The sequence below is a fragment of the Coregonus lavaretus genome, assembly GCF_964263955.1.
Source record: "Coregonus lavaretus genome assembly, contig: HAP1_SCAFFOLD_955, whole genome shotgun sequence".
Lineage (NCBI taxonomy): Eukaryota > Metazoa > Chordata > Actinopteri > Salmoniformes > Salmonidae > Coregonus > Coregonus lavaretus.
In genome coordinates this window covers 41118-67567 of record NW_028163086.1, presented here as the reverse complement: position 1 = coordinate 67567, position 26450 = coordinate 41118, and the positions used below count along the sequence as shown (strand labels likewise).

Here is a 26450-nt window from a genome sequence, read left to right as displayed (position 1 = left end):
TGGTAATTTCTAAACTTCAATATTTATATGTACAAAAAGAGACACTGTATATCCATTCAAGACAGCTGAAGTAATAACAACAACAAAAAACTAATCAAATGTCTTGCCAGTTACAGCAATCACTTTTCTCAACACAAAACGTCATACATTCATGTAAAGTTTTCAGCTTGTGCAAGAAACAAATAAGGATACAGAGATAAAGGAATCTAATTTAAACATCATAAAATATGAACTGAATGCGTACAGTAGGCTCTATACAGTATATGTGCACAGATATTGTTGATATACCATGGAGCTGATTGATTCACAACAGGGTTTTGAACAAGGCTGTTTTTCTTTTATAACTGAAATATTTTAATACATCTTTGGTGTTTGAAATTAAACATGTCGACTGAAGGTGTCAAGGTGATGCCATGATGATGATTAAACAGGCGTGGTCATTGATAGTCATGGATGTCAGTGCTATTTGTTACCAATCTGTTGGTAGAGAACCATTGACACCACCATGGCAGCAATCTGAAACGATGACAGGTCACAAGTGTTAACACAATATAATAGTTACGTTCCAAATGGCACTACTACTGTTGACTAGGGCCCAAATGGCATTCTATTACCTTTATAGTGCACTACTCATGAACAGGGCCCATAGGGCTCTGGTCAAACGTTGTGAACTACAGTGCCTTCGAAAGTATTCAGACCCCTGGACTTTTTCCACATTATTCTAAAATTGATTAAATAAAATCTCAGCAATCTAAACACAATACCCCATAATAACAAAGCGAAAACAGATTTTTTAGAAATGTTTGCAAATGTATTAAAAATAAAAAACAGAAATACCTTATTTACATAAGTATTCAGACCCTTTGCTATGAGACTCGAAATTGAGCTCAGGTGCATCCTGTTTCCATTAATCATCCTTGAAACGTTTCTACAACATGATTGGAGTCCACCTGTGGTAAATTCAATTGATTGGACATGATTTGGAAAGGCACCCACCTGTCTATATAAGGTCCCACAGTTGACAGTGCATGTCAGAGCAAAAACCAAGCCATGAGGTCGAAGGAATTGTCCGTAGAGCTCAGAGACAGGATTGTGTCGAGGCACAGATCTGGGAAAGGGTACCAAAAAATGTCTGCAGCATTGAAGATCCCCAAGAACACAGTGGCCTCCATTATTCTTAAATGGAAGAAGTTTGGAACCACCAAGACTCTTCCTAGAGCTGGCCGCCCGGCCAAACTGAGGAATCGGGGGAGAAGGGCCTTGGTCAGGGCAGTGACCAAGAACCCGATGGTCACTGACAGAGCTCTAGAGTTCCTCTGTGGAGATGGGAGAACCTTCCAGAAGGACAACCATCTCTGCAGCACTCCACCAATCAGGCCTTTATGGTAGAGAGTGACCAGACGGAAGCCACTCCTCAGTAAAAGGCACGACAGCCCACTTGGAGTTTGCCAAAAGGCACCTAAACGACTCTCAGACCATGAGAAACAAGATTCTCTGGTCTGATGAAACCAAGATTGAACTCTTTGGCCTGAATGCCAAGCGTCACGTCTGGAGGAAACCTGGCACCATCCCTACGGTGAAGCATGGTGGTGGCAGCATCATGCTGTGGGGATGTTTTTCAGCGGCAGGGACTGGGAGACTAGTCAGGATCGAGACAAAGATGAACGGAGCAAAGTACAGAGAGATCCTTGATGAAAACCTGCTCCAGAGCGCTCAGGACCTCAGACTTGGGCGAAGGTTCACCCTAAGCACACAGCCAAGACAACGCAGGAGTAGCTTTGGGACAAGTCTCTGAATGTCCTTGAGCCAGAGCCAGGACTTGAACCCGATCGAACATCTCTGGAGAGACCTGCAAATAGCTGTGCAGCAACGCTCCCCATCTAACCTGATAGAGTTTGAGAGGATCTGCAAAGAAGAATGGGAGAAACTCCCCAAATACAGGTGTGCCAAGCTTGTAGCGTCATACCCAAGAATACTCTATGCTGTAATCGCTGCCAAAGGTGCTTCAACAAAGTACTGAGTAAAGGGTTGAATAATGATGTAAATATGTTATCCGTTTAAAAATAATAATAATTTAGCAAACATTTCTAAAAACCTGTTTTGGCTTTGTCATTATGGGGTATTGTGTGTAGATTGATGAGGGGGAAAAACAATTTAATCAATTTTAGAATAAGGCTGTAACGTAACAAAATATGGAAAAAGTCAAGGGGTCTGAATACTTTCCGAAGGCACTGTATGTAGGGAATAGGATGCTATAGGATGGTATTTGGGATGCAGATAGTATTGTAACAGGTACTGTACCTCAAGAGCAGCGATGCCCAGTCCCACAGCTCCAATGATGACAGCGTTGTCCTCGATCAGGTTCAGCAACATATTAAAGCAGCCAATGACTTCCTGGGGAAGAAACAGTACTACAGTATTAGAATTAGATAGATGTAGATCGGGGATTCATTGATTAAAAACACAGGCTATTAAATGTCAAACCTAGCCAGGGGAAGGAGTTTTTCGTGACCCCACCAAGAATGGTCAAGTCCAAGGACCCAGAGTTTTACCTGGTCAGGTACCAGTGTAAGGAAACACTCCTGATCTAAACAAAGCACATAGGATGACCCTGTACTGTATTATTAGATATCTGTACCGAAGACTCCGCAGCTGGTTCCATGCAAGTGGCAGTGTTCTTGCAACATGTGAGTGGGTAAACAGAGATAGTTGGGTTCCCTTGAAAGGGAGATCCATCGAAGTCTGTGTAATTGCGGAATCCACAGCACTTGAACTAGGAGGGAAGCACAAAGACAAATCATTATTACATGGTAGCATCTACAGAACACAGTAAGCAACTAGCTTAGCAAAGCACCACTGCCTTCTCTGAAACCTGTAAATAATCTGTATAAGAACATATGTATTTCTTGAGTATACAAATGTGAGCTAATAACATCCACTGGCATAGTGGCAATAGATTCACTACTTAATATAGTAGTATGAATGAATGAATGAAGTATACCTGTTCCATGGTGCCATTCCATAGTGAAGTCAGGCTCCCATCATTCCCATAGTCTTTTTTAATGCTGGCAACAACCTTCTCACTAAGGTCCTCAAGAATTTCCTTAGCCTAAAACATACAAACAGAACACAAACTCATTTCCACAAATTCATAAAAGCTTTACTGTCCCAACATTAGGCAATGTGATTTATAACTGCATAAAAACTGTTTTCATCTGCCAACATGAACAAAACCACCACCAGCATAGCCAAATAAAGTTTCAAACATTCACCCTATTTACTAATTAGTGCACTGCTTTTGACCAGGGCCCGTGTTAATAGCTACCTACCAGTGGTTGGAAGACTAGGACCAGAATGCACCCAGCCACCTCTGCAATGAATATGATCAGGATGATGATAAAGAACTGGAAAGGAACAGACAAGCATACAATGGTTAAGGGTTTGATTTTTAAAAAATGTTTAAAAGGGGTCAAAACTATGACATCAGGTCAAAATTCTATAAATATAATTGTATTGGCTATCAACATACAACATCATTTTGTGATCAGGATGATAAATAACTGGAAAGAATAAAAATGGCGACAGGCAAGCATACAGTGACCAATTACCAAGCAAAAGATAATGGGTCAAAACTATCACTATGACATTATGTCAAAGGTCAAGATAGCCCTATTTGGTAAAAGACCAAGTCCAGATTATGGCAAGAACAGCTCAAATAAGCAAAGAGAAATGACAGTCCATCATGACTTTAAGAAATGAAGGTCAGTCAATTCTGAACATTTCTAGAACTGAAAGTTTCTTCAAGTGCAGTCGCAAAAACCATCAAGCGCTATTATGAAACTGGCTCACATGAGGACCACCACAGGAATGGAAGACCCAGAGTTACCTCTGCTGCAGAGGATAAGTTCATTAGCGTTACCAGCCTCAGAAATTGCAGCCCAAATAAATGCTTCACAGAGTTCAAGTAACAGACACATCAACATCAACTGTTCAGAGGAGACTGTGTGAATCAGGCCTTCATGGTCGAATTGCTGCAAATAAACCACTACTAAAGGACACAAATAAGAAGAAGAGACTTGCTTAGGCCAAGAAACACGAGCAATGGACATTAGACCAGTGGAAATTTGTCCTTTGGTCTGGAGTCCAAATTTAAGATTTTTTGGTTCCAACCGCCGTGACTTTGTGAGATGCGGCGGTGTGGGTGAACGGATGATCTCTGCATGTGTATTTCCCACCGTAAAGCATGGAGGAGGAGGTTGTTATGGTGTGGGTGCGCTTTGCTGATGACGCTGTCTGTGATTTATTTAGAATTCAAGGCACACTTAACCAGCATGGCTACCACAGCATTCTGCAGCGATACGCCATCCCATCTGGTTTGGGCTTAGTGGGACTATCATTTGTTTTTCAACAGGACAATGACCCAACACACCTCCAGGCTGTGTAAGGGCTATTTGACCAAGAAGGAGAGTGATGGAGTGCTGCATCAGATGACCTGGCCTCCACACCGCAGAGTGAAGGAAAAGCAGCCAACAAGTGCTCAGCATATGTGGGAACTCCTTCAAGACTGTTGGAAAATCATTCCAGGTGAAGCTGGTTGAGAGAATGCCAAGAGTGTGCAAAGCTGTCATCAAGGCAAAGGGTGGATATTTGAAGAATCTCAAATATAAAATATCTTTGATTTGTTTAACACTTTGTTGGTTACTACATGATTCCATATGTGTTATTTCATAGTTTTGATGTCTTCACTATTATTCTACAATGTAGAAAATAGTAAAAATAAAGAAAAACCGTTGAATGAGTAAGTGTTCTAAAACTTTTGACCGGTAGGGTACACAATTATATATTTATAGACTTTTGACCTAATGTCATAGTGATAGTTTTGACCCATTACCTTTTGCTTGGTAATGGGTCACTGTATGCTTGTCTGTCGCCATTTAGTTTATTTCCAGTTCTTTATCATCATCAATAAAAGGAGGAGAAGAAAAAAAGGAACAAATATTGAATGAATCTTTCCATACCAGTATGTAAATTCAAAAATAAACAGAGTAAAAGTCAAGTTGGTATTTGTATTAAATCGATTTATGAATATTTATGTTCAATGGTCAAAAGTGACTCACCAGCATTAGCATACACCTGGACTCCTTCATGGCTCCACAGCACCCTAGGAAGCCCATGATCAGCAGGACAACTCCAACCCCAATGAGCAGGTAGGCCACGTTAGCCAGCTGGCCCAGTTCTGCTGGGGCATCCTCAATGTTGTCTAACACGCCCAGTAGAGAGCCACTGTCCACCTTCACCCACACCCCCACCGCCAGGATGGCCACACCCGCCAACTGATACACACAACAGAGAGAGAGAAAGAGGAGAAATAGGGGGAGGGGGTAGATTTAGTGTTTGGGACAATGTTGATGAAGAGCACAGGGAGTATACTTTCAATACTCTGTGAAAACTCAAAAGTATATCATAACAATGCATCGTGGAGAAAAGCTGAGTATAAGTGGGGAAAGTGTTGTCAACATCATACAAAATGTGGTAATCTACGCAACCATTACCTTTAAAAAATATATATATATATGTAAATCCCAAACCCACAGTAATCTACAGTAATTAGCAAGTATGACAAGGCAGGTTATTCATCTACTGTGACTAAAAATGACAAGCAATATTAATTCTGGGAAATATTATAACCAGATAGAGTATATAGGTAAAGTTTTCCTCAGTACACAAATCTATCCTCACAAAGATATGAGTCATTTATGGTCACCGTGGAACTTGGATGTGACACATTGTTGTTCTGAAGTGCACTTTCTTATCCTGTTCACTCTCTGAAAAACCTGAATGACCTTGAAAATATCTAAGGGGTCATTAACCCTAACAGGTCAGGAGGCTTGGGTTCAAAATGGCGGTTGTGTGGACATCTACATGTTCCGAGTGCTACAGAGGACAGGGGAAGTGACAACTTAATTCAGAGCCTTCAAGTGAATATAATAGCTTCTGTTTTTAGCATAATATGCTTTCTCTAGACTGTTTTGATGTTAGTATAGAGATGGAATATAGGAGATGGGGAGGGGGAGGGGGGATTATTGAATGTTAGCTGAATAAAGGTTTAAACTTACAAAGATGGCTCCATTGAAGATGAACATCATAATCTTGAGAAACCCGGAGCAACACATCTTCACCGTCTGTTGTTTCCTTCTCTTGAACAACAAAACAAAACTTCAACAGTGAGTTTAGGGACAGGGTTGCCCAGCCCTGTTCCTGGAGAGCTACCCTTCTGTAGGTTTTCGCTCCAACCCCAGGTGTTACTAACCTGATTCATCTTATCAACCTGCTAATTATTAGAATCAGGTGTGCTAGATTAGGGTTGGAGCAAAAACCTACAGGACTGTGGCTCTCCAGGAGCAGGGTTGGGCAGTCCTGGTTTAGGAGATACACTTGGACATACAGAATACGTAGTCAGCTATGGTTTCAGGCCAGTGTGTGTGTGTGTATGTTCATACAATTGTAGTGTTGTAACTAGACAGCCAACCTGTCTGGTTACAAGATCACAGGATGTTAAACCAGGCTTGTCTGAATCATGTTACAATGGCATAGGGCCTCCACGCCAGCGTCCATTTTAGTTACACATTAACCAGGGAGAAAGAGATGGTTATGGGGCGAAAGCAATGCTCTCTAAATAGAGCATTTTATTTGTTTTCATGTAGCAATAAACTGGGTTTGTGGTTGAAATTAACAATCAGAAAAGACAACTACGTTTCCATTTAGTAAAACTTTGTATTCTACTATGTGCCCATGTTGTGTTTGCCAGTCAAATTCTGAGAAGACTTACCAATCACAACATCTTCATGACGCTAACTTCTTTATTTCAACTGTCAGTCCCACATCCCTCAAAAACCCTTAGACTGGTAACACGGCTTTCACACCTTGCAAGATAGTACCAGTCCATCTCTTTACTTGAAGTCGGAGCTACTGGGCAGATAACTGTCAAAAGTAGTCCCTTGGTCAAAAGTAGTGCACTAAATAGGGAATAAAGGGCCATTTGGGACGCACTCAGAGTTGATTGATGTTTTATTACTAGAGGTATTTTACAGGCATTGGTATTACTGGAACAGTCGATTAGTCTTATCGGAATGTTCCTGACAGTCACTGACCTTCAGTAGCATAGAAAACACCTCCATGAGATACAGACTTAGCTATCAAGACCCATAATATCTTTATGGTCCTTTTCTCCAGTAGCTTGTGGGCTTCGTGGGAAAGTGTCACTGGACGAGACCAAGCCTAGTTTTTTGGTGTGTACTTTAGTATCATAGTAAATACATTTACATTTTTTTAAAAATTTTAGTCATTTAGCAGATGCTCTTATCCAGAGCGACTTACAGTTAGTGAGTGCATACATTTTTTTACCTCCATAAGGCACACAGACATATAGTTTAGAATTGTTATGTTGATACAGTATTTGTTTATGCCCTCTTCTCTAGTAGCTTGCTGGCTTCCAGTGAACTGGAGAAGTGTCACTGGATGAAACCAAGCCTAGATTTTATGACCATCATGACCAGGTTGTTCCTTTTTGCTGTTTATCAGTCACTGTCTTTATTTACTTTGACAACTTTCACCTGCTACCCACAGGGCCATAAACGTCCCCGTGACCAGGAAAGATATAACAAGATTGAGAGGCAGAATGCTACCTGAGTTAATGTTTTTAAAACAAAGGGTGAGTTTCCCAGACAATGATTAAGTCTAGTGCTGGACTAAAAAGCATGTTCCGGTCTAGGCTTAATCTCTGTCTATGAAACTGGCCCTAAATGTGATTTATCAACAGCACCATCCCAGGCCAGGAGTCTCGGTTTCCCTCTAGTCACATGACTAGTGTATGAGAATGCAGCAGCACCATCAACATTTTAACAAGTCATTAATATGTTGCCATTTGATCTCATGTCTGCTAGAACTTTAATGTGAACCAGTCTTTCATTGGGCAAAGTTCTCCCCTTAGATACAGGATCTTCGGACAGAAGCAACCGGATTCATGCTAATAAGTTATTTATTAATCCCAAAATTCATCTTCCTTCTAACAGAAGACACATTTCTTAATTTTTTTTTAAATACAATGTATCAGTTAAATAGAACGATTTCTCTGGATGTCTGTGATCTGACTTTCTGTTGCATATTGGATGCAAATGCAACCTGTCACAAAATGTATTAAATTGAGTATTAGTTTATTTACTGAAGAAAGTACTGGTTTTCATGAAGTGTTTTTTATCTAGTACATCAGACAATGACTATTGTATCATTCAAGTTTGTGTATAGTGGATTACTTTAAGTGGAGTAGGAGAATTGAGTCTCTTACCTGTGCTGAGGTGATGACTGTTGAGGTCTGAGAGGAGTGTTTGTCCCAACAAGTCTCCATCTGGCCTTTTATCCTCTCCCATAGGTCTGACACACACACGAGGGGAGGGAGTAATTGACCAAAGCACCACTGATTGGTTTCTAGTTTAGGACAACTTCCTGGAGGCTAAAGTCCTACCGAGGTGACAAACACACACACACATTCTAGAAGGTGAAAAACACAACTACACAAATTATTGCTGCACTTTTGTCACTTATTCCTCTTCAGAATCTATTGAACCTCAAGAAGACAAAAATTATTTCAAACTACCTTTCATTCAAACATGTGGTATTGCACTCTCTCACTGTTTACTGCGTGGCTCATCATTCATTTATAGACCAGGAAAACTTTTTTTCAGTCAAAACCCCAACACATTGACGTCACTCAGCCAAGTGTCATGACCTGTCGCTAAGTCCAGTAAGAACTGCTGTAAAAAAACACTTTGTCAGCAACCCAAATGGCACCCTATTCCCTATGTAGTGCACTACTTTTGACCAGGGCCTGTAGGGAATAGGGTGACATTTGGGACAAACTCAAACCTATCCCTCAACTCTATTTTTACCCCTTTTATGATTATGTCTAAGGTAGTCCTACTAGGTCTATGTCAAATGACCACAAACAATGGCAACAACTAACTGCACTCAAACACACTCAGACATTCCCAAGGAAATGTATTCATACATGTTAGCTGACATGGGAGTTCATAGCATTCATCTTACAGTATAAAGTAATTAGAAGCAGTTTCTACGACTGAACTATTCAATGAGGAAGTCACTACATGTTACTAAGCAGTTACTGTAATTGAAGGTAGGCAAATAAATATATTTTGGGATGAAAGCAAGAGAGATACACCTGACCAGACTTCAATAAATTTACATTACATTCTTTATTTTGTTCATTCGAGGGGATTGAGCAGATATACAGTCATTAACTGAAATGAATCAAATGAAATCATGCTATGACTTTTACATTCGACCTGAGCACTAAAACACAAACCTATAAAACACAACCAGACCATACACAAATATAGTAAGACGTTTTTCCATTGAATGCCTGATGTAGAATCTAATAGCTCATTCAGTTACAGTAGTTAGTGGGACAGTGCAGGTCAGGAAGGACATTTAGTCCAGCACGGTTGGGGTCAATTCCTTTTCAATTCAGCCAATGCAGGAAGTAAACCGAAATTCTAATTCTCCACAACGCTACTCCATAAGAATAAAAATGGAATTGGAATTTCAGTTCAGTTCCTGAATTGACTGCATTGAAATTGAATTGACCCCAACCCCAGTATCCAGTTGAATCAAGAAACTTTGGCAGGTTGGTTGGTCAGTCATAGTTGACCTAACATTTTGGTTTACAGTGTATAGGCTACAGCTGAACATTCATAAGCAATAGCCTCATAAGCCAGCCATCTAGACGCTCCCTTAGTATAGGGCCTTGAGTTTTTCCACCACGCAGCCAGGAGAAACTCAGGGCCCTACAATGTCGTTGATGTCAGGCAGACACAGCTGCGTTATTGACACTATTAGAGCAGGTGCCTCCATTATTACTGCAGTGACACTCAACATCCACATGGGGGCAGTATGATCATTTTTACCCAATACATTACTGGGAGGTTATACATGTGGAGTGTGCGACTCAGTATGATCATGACACAATCAAACAGAATCTGAACTACAGCACTGAACAACTGTTCTTAGGCTAGGCTTGGGTTGTGGGAAGGCTCCCAGATGAAGTTTCCCCTAGGTACAGATCTAGGATCAGCTTACCCTCCCCAATCCTAACCATTAGTGGGGGAAATGTTAAACTGACCCAAGATCAGTGTCTAGGGGCAACTTCACCCTACTCTGGGAAGCTTATCCTATAGCAAAATACATGCCATCAGCTCATTCTAAACAAGAGAACTGATGTGAAATCTGTTGTTAGAGGCAAAGTGAGTGCAAGTGACTGGGGAACCAGTCGGTAACAGGGATAGTAGCAACAATGTTACACAAAACCAAGAGTACATTCACAACGCTAGATTTCTGGCAAGTCATTGAGCGTGTGTGGGAGTGTTTGTGTATTTAATTTTTTCAGTGTGTGTTTGTGTGTGTGTGTGCGCGAGCATGTATACCGTATGTATGTTTAAGGCGTTATCAGCAGGAGCAGCCACCCTTGTTGTCTGGGGGCGTGTCCTGTAGGCTGGGGGCCTTGTGATTGGCCAATGGGCTGGGCTCCCCATTCATGCTCTCGCTCATCTTCTCGCAGATGCGGTCGACGAGACACTCGAACACCTGCTTCACGTTGATGTTGTCTTTGGCACTGGCCTCGAAGAACTGGAACCCTGGAGAAAGAGGGAGGGAGGATGGAGAACAGGGAAACAAAGGATTACTAGAAGCAACAAACCTAGCGAAAGAGTGACTTGCATTTTGTTCTCTGTGAGATATATATATATATATATATATATATATATACACACACACACACACTACCGTTCAAACGTTTGGGGTCACTTAGAAATGTCCTTGTTTTCCATGAAAACATACATGAAATTAGTTTGAATAGGAAATATAGCAAAATAAATAGGAAATGTAGTCATTGACAAGGTTAGAAATAATGATTTTTAATTGAAATAATAATTGTGTCCTTCAAACTTTGCTTTTGTCAAATAATCCTCAATTTGCAGCAATTACAGCCTTGTAGACCTTTGGCATTCAGTTGTCAATTTGTTGAGGTAATCTGAAGAGATTTCACCCCATGCTTCCTGAAGCACCTCCCACAAGTTGGATTGGCTTGATGGGCACTTCTTACGTACCATACGGTCAATCTGCTCCCACAAAGGCTCAATAGGGTTGAGATCCGGTGACTGAACTGGCCACTCCATTATAGACAGAATACCAGCTGACTGCTTCTTCCCTAAATAGTTATTGCATAGTTTGGAGCTGTGCTTTGGGTCATTGTCCTGTTGTAGGATGAAATTGGCTCCAATCAAGCGCAGTCCATAAAATGTTGCAAAATTCCTTCATCAAGATCCCTTTTACCCTGTACAAATCTCCCACTTTACCACCACCAAAGCACCCCCAGACCATCACATTGCCTCCACCATGCTTGACAGATGGCATCAAGCACTCCTCCAGCATCTTTTCATTTGGTCTGCGTCTCACAAATGTTCTTCTTTGTGATCCGAACACCTCAAACTTTGATTTGTCTGTCCATAACACTTTTTTCCAATCTTCCTCTGTCCAGTGTCTGTGTTCTTTTGCCCATCTTAATCTTTTATTTTTATTGGCCAGTCTGAGATATGTATTTTTCTTTGCAACTCTGCCTAGAAAGTCAGCATCCCGGAGTCGCCTCTTCACTGTTGACGTTGAGACTGGTGTTTTGCGGGTACTATTTAATGAAGCTGCCAGTTGAGGGCCTGTGAGGCGTCTGTTTCTCAAACTAGACACTAATGTTTTTGTCAGTTGTGCACCGGGGCCTCCCACTCCTCTTTCTATTCTGGTTAGAGCCAGTTTGCGCCGTTCTGTGAAGGGAGTAGTAAACGGCGTTGTACGAGATCTTCAGTTTCTTGGCAATTTCTCACATGGAATAGCCTTCATTTCTCAGAACAAGTATAGACTGCCGAGTTTCAGAAGAAAGTTATTTGTTTCTGGCCATTTTAAGCCTGTAATCGAGCCCACAATTGCTGATGCTCCAGATACTCAACTAGTCTCAAGAAGGCCAGTTTTATTGCTTCTTTAAATCAGCACAACAGTTTTCAGCTGTGCTAACATAATTGCAAAAGGCTTTTAAAATGATAAACTTGGATTAGCAAACACAACGTGCCATTGGAACACAGGACTGATGGTTTCTGATAATGTACGCCTATGTAGATATTCCATTAAAAACAATACAATAGCCATTTACATCATTAACAATGTCTACACTGTATTTATAAGTGACCTCAAACTTTTGATACTGGGGTCACTTATAAATACAGTGTAGACATTGTTAATGATGTAAATGGCTATTGTATTGTTTTTACATACACACACTACCAGTCAAAAGTTTGGACACACCTACTCATTCAAGGGTTTTTCTTTATTTTTACATTGTAGAATAATAGTGAAGACATCAAAACAATGAAATAACACATATGGAATCATGTCGTAAACAAAAAAAAGTGTTAAACAAATCAAAATATATTTTATATTTGAGATTCTTCAAATAGCCACCCTTTGCCTTGATGACAGCTTTGCACCCTCTTGGCATTCTCTCAACCAGCTTCACCTGGAATGCTTTTGCAACAGTCTTGAAGGAGTTCCCACATATGCTGAGCACTTGTTGGCTGCTTTTCCTTTACTCTGCGGTCCGACTCATCCCAAACCATCTCAATTGGGTTGAGGTCAGGGGGTTGTGGAGGCCAGGTCATCTGATGCAGCACTCCATCACACCCTGGAGGTGTGTTGGGTCATTGTCCTGTTGAAAAACAAATGATAGTCCCACTAAGCCCAAACCAGATGGGATGGCTTATCATTGCAGAATGCTGTGGTAGCCAAGCTGGTTAAGTGTGCCTTGAATTCTAAATAGATCACAGACAGTGTCACCACAAAGCATCCCCACACCATAACACCTCCTCCTCCATGCTTTACAGTGGGAAATACACATGCGGAGATCATCCGTTCACCCACACCGCGTCTCACAAAGACATGGCAGTTGGAACCAAAAATCTCTAATTTGGACTCCAGACCAAAGGACACATTTCCACCGGTCTAATGTCCATTGCTCGTGTTTCTTGGCCCAAGCAGGTCTCGTCTTCTTATTGGTGTCCTTTAGTAGTGGTTTCTTTGCAGCAATTCGACCATGAAGGCCTGATTCACACTGTCTCCTCTGAACAGTTGATGTAGAGATGTGTCTGTTACTTGAACTCTGTGAAGCATTTATTTGGGCTGCAATTTCTGAGGCTGGTAACTCTAATGAACTTATCCTCTGCAGCAGAGGTAACTCTGGGTCTTCCATTCCTGTGGCGGTCCTCATGAGAGCCAGTTTCATAATAGTGCTTGATGGTTTTTGCGACTGCACTTTAAGAAACTTTCAAAGTTCTTGAAATGTTCCGTATTGACTGACCTTCATGTCTTAAAGTAATGATGGACTGTCATTTCTCTTTGCTTATTTGAGCTGTTCTTGCCAAAATATGGACTTGGTCTTCTACCAAATAGGGCTATCTTCTGTATACCCCCCCTACCTTGTCACAACACAACTGATTGGCTCAAACGCATTAAGTCAATTCCACAAATTAACTTTTAAGAATGCACACCTGTTAATTGAAATGCATTCCAGATGACTACCTCATGAAGCTGGTTGAGAGAATGCCAAGAGTGTGCAAATGTGTCATCAAGGCAAAGGGTGGCTATTTGAAGAATCTCAAATCTCAAATATATTGTCATTTGTTTAACACTTTTTTGGTTACTACATGATTCCATGTGTTATTTCATAGTTTTGATGTCTTCATTATTATTCTACAATGTAGAAAATAGTCAAATTAAAGAAAAACCCTGGAATGAGTAGGTGTGTCCAAACTTTTGACTGGTACTGTATATATGTTTATTTTCTGGGTGTGTACTGTATATACAGTGGGGGAAAAAAGTATTTAGTCAGCCACCAATTGTGCAAGTTCTCCCACTTAAAAAGATGAGAGAGGCCTGTAATTTTCAACATAGGTACACGTCAACTATGACAGACAAATTTAGATTTTTTTTCCCCAGTAGGATTGTAGGATTTTTTATGAATTTATTTGCAAATTATGGTGGAAAATAAGTATTTGGTCACCTACAAACAAGCAAGATTTCTGGCTCTCACAGACCTGTAATTTCTTCTTTAAGAGGCTCCTCTGTCCTCCACTCGTTACCTGTATTAATGGCACCTGTTTGAACTTGTTATCAGTATAAAAGACACCTGTCCACAACCTCAAACAGTCACACTCCAAACTCCACTATGGCCAAGACCAAAGAGCTGTCAAAGGACACCAGAAACAAAATTGTAGACCTGCACCAGGCTGGGAAGACTGAATCTGCAATAGGTAAGCAGCTTGGTTTGAAGAAATCAACTGTGGGAGCAATTATTAGGAAATGGAAGACATACAAGACCACTGATAATCTCCCTCGATATGGGGCTCCACGCAAGATCTCACCCCGTGGGGTCAAAATGATCACAAGAATCCCAGAACCACACGTGGGGACCTAGTGAATGACCTGCAGAGAGCTGGGACCAAAGTAACAAAGCCTACCATCAGTAACACACTACGCCGCCAGGGACTCAAATCCTGCAGTGCCAGACGTGTCCCCCTGCTTAAGCCAGTACATGTCCAGGCCCGTCTGAAGTTTGCTAGAGTGCATTTGGATGATCCAGAAGAGGATTGGGAGAATGTCATATGGTCAGATGAAACCAAAATATTAATTTTTGGTAAAAACTCAACTCGTCGTGTTTGGAGGACAAAGAATGCTGAGTTGCATTCAAAGAACACCATACCTACTGTGAAGCATGGGGGTGGAAACATCATGCTTTGGGGCTGTTTTTCTGCAAAGGGACCAGGACGACTGATCCGTGTAAAGGAAAGAATGAATGGGGCCATGTATCGTGAGATTTTGAGTGAAAACCTCCTTCCATCAGCAAGGGCATTGAAGATGAAACGTGGCTGGGTCTTTCAGCATGACAATGATCCCAAACACACCGCCCGGGCAACGAAGGAGTGGCTTCGTAAGAAGCATTTCAAGGTACCAGCAACCAAAATACCAGCAACAGTGTGTGAAAACCTTGTGAAGACTTACAGAAAACGTTTGACCTGTGACATTGCCAACAAAGGGTATATAACAAAGTATTGAGAAACTTTTGTTATTGACCAAATACTTATTTTCCACCATCATTTGCAAATCAATTCATTAAAAAATCCTACAATGTGATTTTCTGGATTTTTTTTCTCATTTTGTCTGTCATAGTTGACGTGTACCTATGATGAAAATTACAGGCCTCTCTCATCTTTTTAAGTGGGAGAACTTGCACAATTGGTGGCTGACTAAATACTTTTTTTCCCCACTGTATGCCAATATTAGTCTGTCTTTTAAGGTTGCGAGACAGATAGACAGACAGGAGACGGACAGAGAAAGAGAAGAGTGTGTATTCCCTGCCACCCAGCTCTTCAGCCAGTCTCTGTCCGTCCTCAGAAAGAGAGAGGGAGCGAGAGACAGACAGGAGACGGACAGAGAAAGAGAAGAGTGTGTGTATTCTCTCCCACCCAGCTCGTCAGCCAGTCTCTGTCCGTCCTCCGCTGGTACCAGCCTGTCGTCCTCCAGGTCAGCCTTGTTCCCCACCAGGATCACCTGGGCGTTGTCCCACGAGTACGTCTTGATCTGGGTCGCCCTGGGGACCGGACAACGACAATCAATATATGACTTTCATAACAATAGTATGCATCTGTTACTGTATTTAACCTCAGAGGTAACTAGTGTTGCAAAACCCTCGCATTCCAGCTGTTTCATGACTTAGCGAACACGATTTTCCAACAACAGGTATATCGAATGGAGAAAGCTGAGCCCCATGGGAGTACTGTACCCACCAGTCCTGCCCACGCACACACACCCACAGAGAAAGTTAGTGTGAATGTCTGTGCTGTGTCAAATGTAATTGAATAAACTTTATTGATCCTAGAAGGGGATATGACCCACCAGTCCTGCACGGCGTAGAATGAGTCCTGGTTGGTGATGTCATACATGAGCAGGAAGCCCATGGCTCCTCTGTAGTAGGCTGTGGTGATGGTCCTGTAACGCTCCTGGCCCGCCGTGTCCTGTCACACACACACACAGTTGGTTGTTTTAAAGAGAGAGTTAGTACCATGTCGTCTATGCCCCACCTAAATAAATACACACAGCACAGCTTTTAAATGGACGCCTCCAGTTTCAAAACACAATAGGCTTATCCTTACTGCAGCAACAGACAGATGAGCCACGAGGGCTACTAGGCTAGCACACAGAAACACTGTCAACCAACATACTGTAGGTCCTGTAGCGATGGAGAATCACCTTCCCCAAAGAAATAGAATAACGTAAGGAATTAAAAATCACCCATTATGACCTCACCTCATTGACTTGAAATGGGGACACCCGTTCTAGTATTTCTATGGGGTTCACATTGCCCCAGCACAGCAAAAGCCATAAGGGCCATCCATCATACAGACACATGGTGTGAGTAGTGGAGGAGTATTAGGGGTTAACTGGTTAACTGTAGCCTACTCTGCTGCTGGGAAGAAGAGAATGATTAACCCATAACTGCAGCAGAGCAGAGGGAAGTCCCTGCCAAGACAGCCCTCCTGTTTCCACACCCTATATGTACACCAGGATACAATGGCACTGATGCAGAATACTGTAAACCTGGTCTGACTAACATAACCTATAGGGCAAGGCGTTATTCCATCCTGAGCCGGTAAAACTCTGGGCCCTAGTTATAGTAGCAGTAACTAGGACCTGGAAGTTGTTCCTGGTCAGGTCAGGGAAACGGCTGGCACTAGCAATAACACCTCAACGAATAATCAATATTACAACTAAGCTAATGTGGATGGTTGATCTAGATAGCAACATGCGGGCGGCAGGTAGCGTAGTGGGTAAGAGCGTTGTGCCAGTAACCGAAAGGTCGCTGGTTCTAATTCCCGAGCTGACTAGGTGAAAAATCTGTCGATGTGCCCTTAAGCAAGGCACTTAACCCTAATTGCTCCTGTAAGTCGCTCTTATCTAAATGACTAAAATGTAAATATCAGCGGTCATAAAGATATGACCAGTAGTTTAGTGTAGTGGTGAGAAAGCTACTGTGAGAGAATCTTCTAGGCACCCTTTTCCCTACACCTACATAGTGCACTACTTTGTCATGATAATAGGGTGCCATTTGGGACACAGCCCTAATCTTCTTCTTGTGAGAATCCCATCTGACAGACAGCAATACTGTAATAGACATGTATAGGGCGGCAAGTAGCCTAACGGTCAAGAACGTTGGGCTAGTAAACGAAAGGTTGCTGGTTCGAATCCCTGAGCTGACTAGGTGAAAACCCTGTCAATGTCCCCTTGAACAAGGCACTTAACCCTAGTTCCTCCTGTAAGTCGCTCGGGATAAGGGAGTCTGCTAAATGACTAAAATGTAAAACGTATTGGGTGTCAGATTGCACTGTAAACAGAGACAGCAGCACAGCCTTCTGCATCTTTTGTCAAGGGACGATGTTCAACATCAAGTGAGGTTAACGTCGAGAGTGTATAGTCCAACCACAGTCTGTGTCCAAAATGGCACCCTATTCCCCATATAGTGCACTAATTGGGCCCTGGTCAAAAGTAGTGAATGAGGAAACAGGGTGCCATTTCAGATACCGTACATAATACAGTAAACAGGCAACATGTTTCAAGCAACTGTGGGCCCTTCTTTGATGTGTATAGTTGTTATTTCAGGGCCCATCTTTGACGTGTATAGCTGTTATTTCAAGGCCCTTCTTTGACTTGTATAGCCGTTATTCAGGACCCTTCTTTGACGTGTATAGCTGTTATTTAGGGCCCTTCTTTGAAGTGTATAGTGCTGTTATTTCAGTGGACAAACACCCTCCTCACTCAGCATACCATCATCAGCCTGCTGGAACATAAGGGGCAAAAATTCAGAGAATTAATGTTGTTTTAGCAAAAACGTCCTCTCCTTCCTCCCTTGTTTTGAGTAGGCTGGTAAAACAAGCCAGGCGAACATAGCAGACAAAAAGGCACAGTAACAAGCAAGAATGTGCACAAGGATGCTCACACACACTCCCTCAAGTTTTACACACCTTCCCTATAACCTTTGACCCCCTTGCTGCCAGCTCTTAGGAAACTGTTGGGGAAAAAACGTGTTTGACCAAATACAATGCTATTACTCTGTAAACAAATTAACAACAGACTTTCAGCATGCTTATATAGAGAAGGGCACTCAACATGTACTGCACTGACACAAATGACTGATGATTGGTTGAAAGAAATTGATAATAAGAAGATTGTGGGAGCTGTACTGTTTTCAGCGCAGCCTTTGATATTATTGACCATAACCTGTTGTTGAGAAAACGTATGTATTATGGCTTTTCAACCTCAACTCTGAATACTCAACTCTGAATACACGATAAGGTAATCAATCTAATAGAACTGGAAGTTTCTCTAATGTCAAACATGTCAAGTGTGGTGTACTGTAGGGCAGCTCTCTAGGCCCTCTACTCTTTTATATTTTTACCAATGACCTGCCACTGGCAATAAACAAAGCATGTGTGTCCATGTATGCTGATGATAGACCTCAGTTGAATCTGGTAATGAATGGTGTGGCTTTTGAACAAGTTGAGGAGACAAAATTACTTGGTGTTACCTTAGATTGTAAACTGTCATGGTCAAAACATATAGATTCAATGGCTGTAAAGATATGGAGATGTCTGTCCGTAATAAAGAGATGTTCTACTTTTTTGACACCACACAAAGCAAATCCTGCAAGCTCTAGTTTTATCTTATCTTGATAATTGTCCAGTCATATGGTCAAGTGCTGCAAAGAAAGTTAAGCTGCAGCTGGCCCAGAACAGAGCGGCACGTCTTGCTCTTCATTGTAATCAGATGGCTAATATTAATACTATGCATGTCAGTCTCTCTTGGCTAAGAGTTGAGGAAAGACTGATTGTTTCTTATAAAAACAAGAAGTGAAGCAATGTGTTGGAAATTCCTAATTGTTTGCCTAGTCAATTTACACACACCACTGACACACACACTTACCCCACCAGACATGCCACCAGGGGTCTTTTCACAGTCCCACGGTCCATAATAAATTCAAGGAAACGTACAGTATTATACAAAGCCATGAGTGCATGGAACTCCCATCTGACATAGCGCAAACCTGGTTTCAAAAAACAAATAAAGCAACACCTCACGGCACAACGACTCTCCCCCACATGACCTACTTGTTGTGTGTATGTACTGACATGTATGTGTAACTGATAGAGGCACACACACGCACACTAGATGTAAAGTATTGTCTGTAATGTCTTTTTCCCAGTAAGACTAGCTGTCCACCATTGGCGTCGGCTAATGGGGATCCTAATAAATCTAAATCAAACCCACTTCTTACCCAGATCTGTAGCTTGACCCTCTTATCGTTGCGGTAGACCGTCTTGACCTTGAAGTCGATGCCCACGGTGGAGACGAAGGCCGAAGTAAAGGAGTCGTCAGCGTAGCGGAAGAGTAAGCTGGTCTTCCCAACGCTGCTGTTGCCGATGATCAGCAGCTTGAACATGTAGTCAAAGTTCTGGTCCGCGGCATCCTTCTGGGCCTGGGTCTGCTGCTGGCTGGCACCGGGGTCGCTCGCCAGCGCCATCTAGAGGAGCGGAGGGGAGGAAAGAGTTGAAGCAGTGCAACTCCTAGTCCAGGGGTGCGTTCAGTACGACAGAACTGTGTGTAACGTTTAATTCCACAGAAACGGTACTGTACCGAACGACCAGCTAAAATAACGTTGTGATTATGGTGGCCCAGAGGTCGATTGAGTTTTGCAATTTCAAATGGTCATACCCATATTGTTCAGCCCACACCATAGGGCCAAACCTCGCCCACATCCTTTATGAAACTATTCAATATTTGGTCAGTCATTGGACCTGACTATGTGATGATCAGGGTGAATTTATGACAATGTTGTGAGTCAGCAGGTTTCCTCCATAACTCTCGCTCGCCCTCTGTTTTCCTGTATCATGAATAAAAGCCAGAGTATCCTGTCCACTCCCTCCATCCCTCACTCTCCTCCATCCCTTTCCTCCCCCATCCCTCTCTTCACTATAGTCCTGCAGCATGAATAAAAAGCCTGGGGTAATTCCACATTAACGGAATTGCACTGAGACAGATTTCTCACTTAAAATGTATGCCAAACAAAAACCATTGATTTCAAAGTTTAACAAACCATACAGCTCTATGCACAATGACTACTTTTAACAATAGAACACTGAATATTTTACAAAAACATATTTACTGGAAGAACTGTGCAGATGCAAAATTTGGTAACAGAATTTCGGTAAAATCTCCCTCAGTTTATGTGTCCACGTTTTCCTAAATATCTGCTCTGAATTAAGATTCAATAATGTCTGCAGAAAGAATGGGGTGTCAGCTATAACATGACACTGACTTAAAAAAAAAAAAAAGGTTTTTGAACTACAGTAAGTGAAGTCTATTTACACCAGGTAACGGAATTGCAGTAATGGAATTTCATCATGGGTCTCTGATCTGTACTACACAGAAATGCATAATCATGGATATGAACGTCATTCTCTTCATGGTGATGTATCCTAGGTATAAATATGCAATATCCTCCTTGGGTATTATTCTACACACTGGCTATTATTTTAATGAGCTCTATACCCAAACAAGACCAAATTTGGTTGGTCCGGACCAAATTGGAACCAATCATAGACATCTATGTTTCACAAGTTTGGACATCAAAGTAAAGCACAGTAGAGTACAGTACAGCACACCAGTAGAGTAGAGATCAGTACAGTAAAGTATAGTTCAGTACACTACAGCAGAGTAGAGTTCAGTACTGTTCAGTAATGTAGAGTATAGTTCAGTACAGTAGAGTTCAGAGCAGTACAGCAGAGTACAGTACATTAGGGTACTCAACTCTAGTCTGCTCTACTGTACAATACCCTACTTTTCTTTACTGTATACTGTGCAAACTTGTGAACCCAACTGTAGTTTGTGAATACTATGATTTCCCATTGTAGCTATTTCGATTTGGTAATGGAATTGAGTTTTACCAACAAAATTGATATCAGTAAAAACCCTAATTGATCGGTCTACCTTCACTTCTTACTTTTATGAACTTTCATTATCCTCCCTCCTCATGAGGGAGAGAAATTAGAAAATATCTTAAAGATATGTGGGTTTTTGGTAACGGAATTAAGGCAAAGGGCAATGTTTCTTAAACTTACAGAGTTTACAAAACGAAATATACTCTGAACAAAAATATTAAATGCAACATGTAAAGTGTTGGTCCCATGTTTCATGAGCTGAAATAAAAGATCCCAGAAATTGTTAATACGCACAAAACGCTTATTTCTCTCAAATGTTGTGCACAAATTTGTTTACATCCCTGTTAGTGAGCATGTCTCCTTTGCCAAGATAATCCATCCACGTGACAGGTGTGGCATATCAAGAAGCTGATTAAACAGCATGATCATTACATAGGTGCACCTTGTGCTGGGGACAATAAAAGGCCACTAAAATGTGCAGTGTTGTCACACAACACAATGCCACAGATGTCTAAGGTTTTGAGGGAGCGTGCAATTGGCATGCTGACTGCAGGAATGTCCACCAGATGTGTTGCCAGAGAATTGAATGTTCATTTCTCTACCATAAGCCACTTTGAACTTAGTTTTAGAGGATTTGTCAGTACGTCCAACCGGCCTTACAACCGCAGACCACATGTATAGCGTTGTGTGGGCGAGCGGTTTGCTGATGTCAACGTTGTGAACAGAGTGCCGCATGGTGGCAGTGGGGTTATGGTATTGGCAGGCATAAGCTATGGACAATTAACACAATTGCATTTTATTGATGGCAATTTGAATGCACAGAAATACCGTGAAGAGATCCTGAAGCCCATTGTCGTGCCATTCATAAAAGGTTGAAGCTCATTTACTGCATTTAAAAAACGCTATTTGGAGAACAGCAAAAACAAGCAAAAATGACCTCAGCCATTATCACATTGGTTACTGTAGCTTCATTCACCACAATCGATCTACAAACACATAGCCTATTAGCTATACAATTAGCTGCTGCACATTAACTCAGCACCGGGATTAAAAACTATAATTTATTACATACTGAGGGATCTGTTAGCAAAAAAAGTATTTTATTAACAAAAGGTAAACAAATAAGTTTGCTTTACAGAACCATCTTTTTTGTGCAGTTTTATAGAACATTTCCTGCAATGCTAAACATTCTGCCATGGGGTAGGGAGACATTTTTGCAGTTTTAAAGCTACATTTCATGCAATTCTACAATAACCTTCTTTGCCATGACTTATGCCAGGTTAATATGATATCTGAGTGAAAGTGACAAAATCAATGGGTGCCCCTTGGAGGTCAGGACCCCCTGGGCACGTGCCCAGCGTGCCCGGTCGTAATTCGGCCATGATTACTACAAGTTTAGATAGCTGGCTAGACTAACTACACTAATCGAATCTGTTTGACTAACATGGGCTAATTGAGTGACTGTCAGTGAGTGGAAAAAGTTAATCTGCTGCAACCAAGTTTTGAAATTGCACCTTTTATATTCTACTATTCTAACACTCAACAGTAAGTTGAGACTCCGACTGAGTTCCAATGGTTTAAAAATAAATAAAGATCTGAACCTCGGTGTCCTCATATGTAGCTACGATCCTGTATATGCCTCAATTTCTAAAAAAATATAGACTTTGGTTTGACACCCATTTTGACATGCTCCTATGAACTTCACCTATTGGTGCTCATTGGTCCTTTTACATGGAAATGACCCCAGAATGTCCACTCTTCCTTCATCCCTCTCTCCCCTGGCCTGCAGCATATGAGCGACGCTGAGCCGAGCAGTGCTCTTTGCCTGATTAAGACCGTTTCCTTGGCGACAAGCTCAGCACAAACCATCCAGGGCCATAAAAGAGGGACTGGCAAATACAAACTAAGCAGAACAGAGACTCAACACACACAATGAATACAGTAACACGACTAGAAGACACCAGAGCGTGCTGCTGTTGCCAAAATAGCACTCAATTCTGACTGCATTTATGTTGGCATCCATTTTTGCGGTCTTTATGAGGAGAATTGCCCCATATCAATGCATTCAATTTCAATGTAGGCCCTTTTATCAATCATAAAACCATACAGGTATATTACCCTCCTTCCAAAAATGGACATATTCAAAAGCAATGATACTACACATGATGAGTGATCCATTGCCCTTTAAAAAGGAGGTAATTACATATTCAACTGGTAACAGTTGCCAACATTACAAGTATATTTGGAGATGTTACAACCTGAGGCTGGAAATGTTGTTCTCTCTGACAAGGTCTAGGTGACCGTGACCCAGAGGAAGAGGGACTTGAGCTCACAGTGGTGGTGGAAGGCATCAGGACATGATTCAACATTCCACTCACTGTACATAGTGGGCATATCTGAAATACTACTTCCCCTAGAGTCTACAGTGCATTACTTTTGATCAGAAACACATAGCTAGTGTGTGTGTGTGTGTGTGTGTGTGTGTGTGTGTGTGTGTGTGTGTGTGTGTGTGTGTGTGTGTGTTGATGGAAAAGGTAAATGAGGTCACCTATTTGAGGTGATGATGGGTGGGACGCTTTTAATTCCTCCCAACAGGATATGATGACCCTACCAATTTATGGTGGTGTCCCGAATGGCACCCTATTCCAAGTGGTGCACTAGCGAGTGCCATTTGGGATGCCAACATTACAATCTCATTCATGTATGGCCAATAGACTATAGGTCTAACATACAAATGTAAACCGTTGAACTGCCTGCTCAAAAAGTAAGCAGTAAAGGGATAAATTCCCAATTCAAGTTGCCCAACAGCCTTCGTTCTTTTTTATTTACAGTTGACGGTAATAGATCTGTACACATAGGCCTAGTCTACTCTACTTTGACATAGTAGGCATAATAACCATACAAAATAATGAGAAAACTGGTTGTAGGCACTTGCTGAAAGCTTTTTACATAGAGAAACTCGAGGCAGAACGCAACAGCTGTCCCAAAACCACACGAGCAGTCCTCGTCTAAGCTGACTGTAGCCTTTTGCAAGAAATATATTAAAAACACCCATAACTTTGGTTTTGACACTCATGAAAGTCAACGTTCAGAGAAGCATCTCTGGGCTTCCATATGGCCAATATTTAATTTATTTACATCATGTCAAATAAGAAAAGAACCTATGGAAAAGAACCAAACACAAAACCCCATAAGAAATGCTCCTGAAAATACTGTCGGTTTCTTTTTCATTACCTAAAATCCAGTGTGTGAATCCTTTTTTTCGTCCACTCCCTCCTCCCGTTCCAACTCGATGTCTATTTCTTTTCTCTCGCCTAATGTAAGGTACTCCCGGATCTCATGCTCGCTCCTCCGTTGATTTTGCGATATGGAAGGCTGCGGAAGTTTCCCAATTTTAATCCGGTGTCACCGACAGACCGACTGACGGAACGTCGATGAATCCTCGTTCACACAACCTCTAAACATACAAACTCTGTAAGTAGTGTTGCCCGTTTGCTTAACTCCAAAGGTAGTCAACGAGTGCGGTGCGCGTTGCAACGTTGTTGCTTTTTGATTTATTGTTAGTTTTTCTCTCTCATTCAACTAAGTTACATTGTTACAGTTCAGGGGAAACTTATAGTCAACCAGGCAAACAAATACAAGTTAGCTATTCTCCATCTTTTTCTCTAAGAGAGTTACTCAAATAATGTAGGCCTACATTGCTAAATATTAAATTGATAGAGATCAGAATTCATACAAGGAACAGCTTAGTTAGAAGAAAACCCAATCAGCTTTAGTATCAGCGATAGTGTGCTATGTAGGCATATGAGTAGGGTTTCAAAATTCCAGTGTCTTTCCTAAAATTCCCCGGTTTTCCAGATAATCCTGGTTGGAAATTCATGGCATTAGGAGGGAATAAGAAATCCACGTGTCCTCCTACCAGGATTTCTGGAAAAATTGTGCAACCCTATGAATGAGACACCTGTAGATATATTTATACCACTAACTAAACGGTGGGAATGTATTTCTGTTTTATCCTGGAGAGGATACCCAACCCAGATTACGGTTTTGATTGAATAGGGCTTTATATATTCCTGAGAAGTTATTGCCGCTTTCATGTGCTAGTCGGAACTAGGAAGCTCTGAAGTTTCCGACATTGCTAACTGCTTGTAGTTATACACTTGCCGAGGTCAACCAGTGTGAAAGTCGAACATTTCAGAGTTTCCTAGTTCCGACTAGCACCTGAACGCAGCATTATTCCTCAGTCAGCCTTCTGAATGTCCACCCCCACAGCCAGGGGATGAAGGCAGTCTAGGATACAGTACAGTCCAGCTGACACAGAGCAATATGAAAGATCTAGTCTAGCTGACTGGCCTGTACCACCCAGGGCTCTGACTGATCATATAAATAATGCTCCTTCCTGCATGAGAAATGGAAGTACGCTATGGATCCTGGGAACAAGGCCAAATGGCACCCTATTCATATAGTGCACTACCTCTGATCAGAGCCCTATGGTGTCTGGTCAAAAGTAGTGCACTATATAGGGAATAGGGTGTCATTTGGGACACAGCTCCTGGGGCATTGAGATGCAGGAGACCTGCCAGATTGCAGTAGAGTGGATGAGTAGGTTTTTTATTGGAGCTGTGTGCTCTGTGAGAAGCATTACAAATCTCTTCTGCATGAGTGCAGTGCACCACTTATCCCTCAGTGCAATTGTTATGACTGGGTATAGTTCTCCGACTCTTAATGATAAGCTATAGGATGGACTGAGTTAACATGAAGTATTCTTATTATTTCCATCTTTATCTAAATACTGTAATGAAATCCTATTTTAAATATAACGTTTAACATACAAAAATAACACATTCCACTCTTAGTTACCCAATTTAACATTTTTTTTTTTTTTAAACAGATTTCAAATGACTTTTGTATTAAAATATATAAAACAAATTGTCATACAATAACAAAATACCTCAGTGTAAACAATGTAAAACTACAAAAAACGTTCAATATAAAAGTACAAAATATCAAACTACCCAATTCTACATCATCACCAGGGTAAAGCAGCGATTCATCTGGCAAAAAACTATTACTTCTACTAAAGTAGGAAAGTACACATACAGTCCATGTCTCGCAGGCCCTCTACTTGACGAAGATAGCTGGTTTCTCTGTTAAGATGTGGATGAGCAGGTTTCTCTAAGATTGAAAAAATATATAAAACTACTAGATAGCAAACTACCCAAATTATACATCATGTATTAGACCAGTACTGCCCAATCCTAACGTACCACACTACACTAATGCAAACACGAT

The 26450-nt window shown here is 41.5% G+C and overlaps 2 protein-coding genes across 3 annotated transcripts; both read right to left on the bottom strand.

The window, feature by feature from the left end:
- Positions 1–3: 3 nt before the first annotated feature.
- On the bottom strand, positions 4–8431 carry LOC311118497 (tetraspanin-1-like). 2 transcript variants are annotated; one of them, XM_084193290.1, is made up of 8 exons: positions 8345–8431; positions 6117–6197; positions 5118–5333; positions 3330–3404; positions 3002–3109; positions 2639–2773; positions 2302–2394; positions 4–516 (listed from the first exon to the last, which is right to left on the bottom strand). In XM_084193290.1, the coding sequence occupies exons 1-8, from the start codon at positions 8402–8404 to the stop codon at positions 463–465; spliced, it is 822 nt and encodes a 273-aa protein (XP_084049416.1). In that variant the 5' UTR covers positions 8405–8431; the 3' UTR covers positions 4–462. The 2 variants fall into 2 exon arrangements, with proteins under 2 accessions (XP_084049416.1, XP_084049417.1); XM_084193291.1 differs by having other exon boundaries at positions 6117–6192; positions 8345–8394.
- An 819-nt stretch (positions 8432–9250) lies between these two features.
- On the bottom strand, positions 9251–25100 carry LOC311118493 (ras-related protein Rab-3D-like). Its single transcript, XM_084193285.1, has 5 exons — positions 24393–25100; positions 19496–19741; positions 16063–16181; positions 15633–15757; positions 9251–10706 (listed from the first exon to the last, which is right to left on the bottom strand). Exons 2-5 carry the CDS (start codon positions 19739–19741, stop codon positions 10519–10521), a joined length of 678 nt encoding a protein of 225 aa, XP_084049411.1. The 5' UTR covers positions 24393–25100; the 3' UTR covers positions 9251–10518.
- Positions 25101–26450: the final 1350 nt, after the last annotated feature.

Excerpts from the sequence above, each read along its gene's own strand:
- LOC311118493 (XM_084193285.1), bottom strand. The coding sequence starts at position 19,741 with ATGGCGCTGGCGAGCGACCCCGGTGCCAGCCAGCAGCAGACCCAGGCC. Across the intron at positions 16,182-19,495 it reads GGGTCAAGCTACAGATCTGG|GACACGGCGGGCCAGGAGCG; the intron begins GTAAGAAGTGGG and ends TGTGTGTGACAG. Across the intron at positions 10,707-15,632 it reads GAGACTGGCTGACGAGCTGG|GGTTCCAGTTCTTCGAGGCC; the intron begins GTGGGAGAGAAT and ends CTCTTTCTCCAG.
- LOC311118497 (XM_084193290.1), bottom strand. The coding sequence starts at position 8,404 with ATGGAGACTTGTTGGGACAAACACTCCTCTCAGACCTCAACAGTCATC. Across the intron at positions 3,405-5,117 it reads CCAGGTGTATGCTAATGCTG|TTCTTTATCATCATCCTGAT; the intron begins GTGAGTCACTTT and ends GTTCCTTTCCAG. Across the intron at positions 3,110-3,329 it reads TCCTAGTCTTCCAACCACTG|GCTAAGGAAATTCTTGAGGA; the intron begins GTAGGTAGCTAT and ends TGTATGTTTTAG.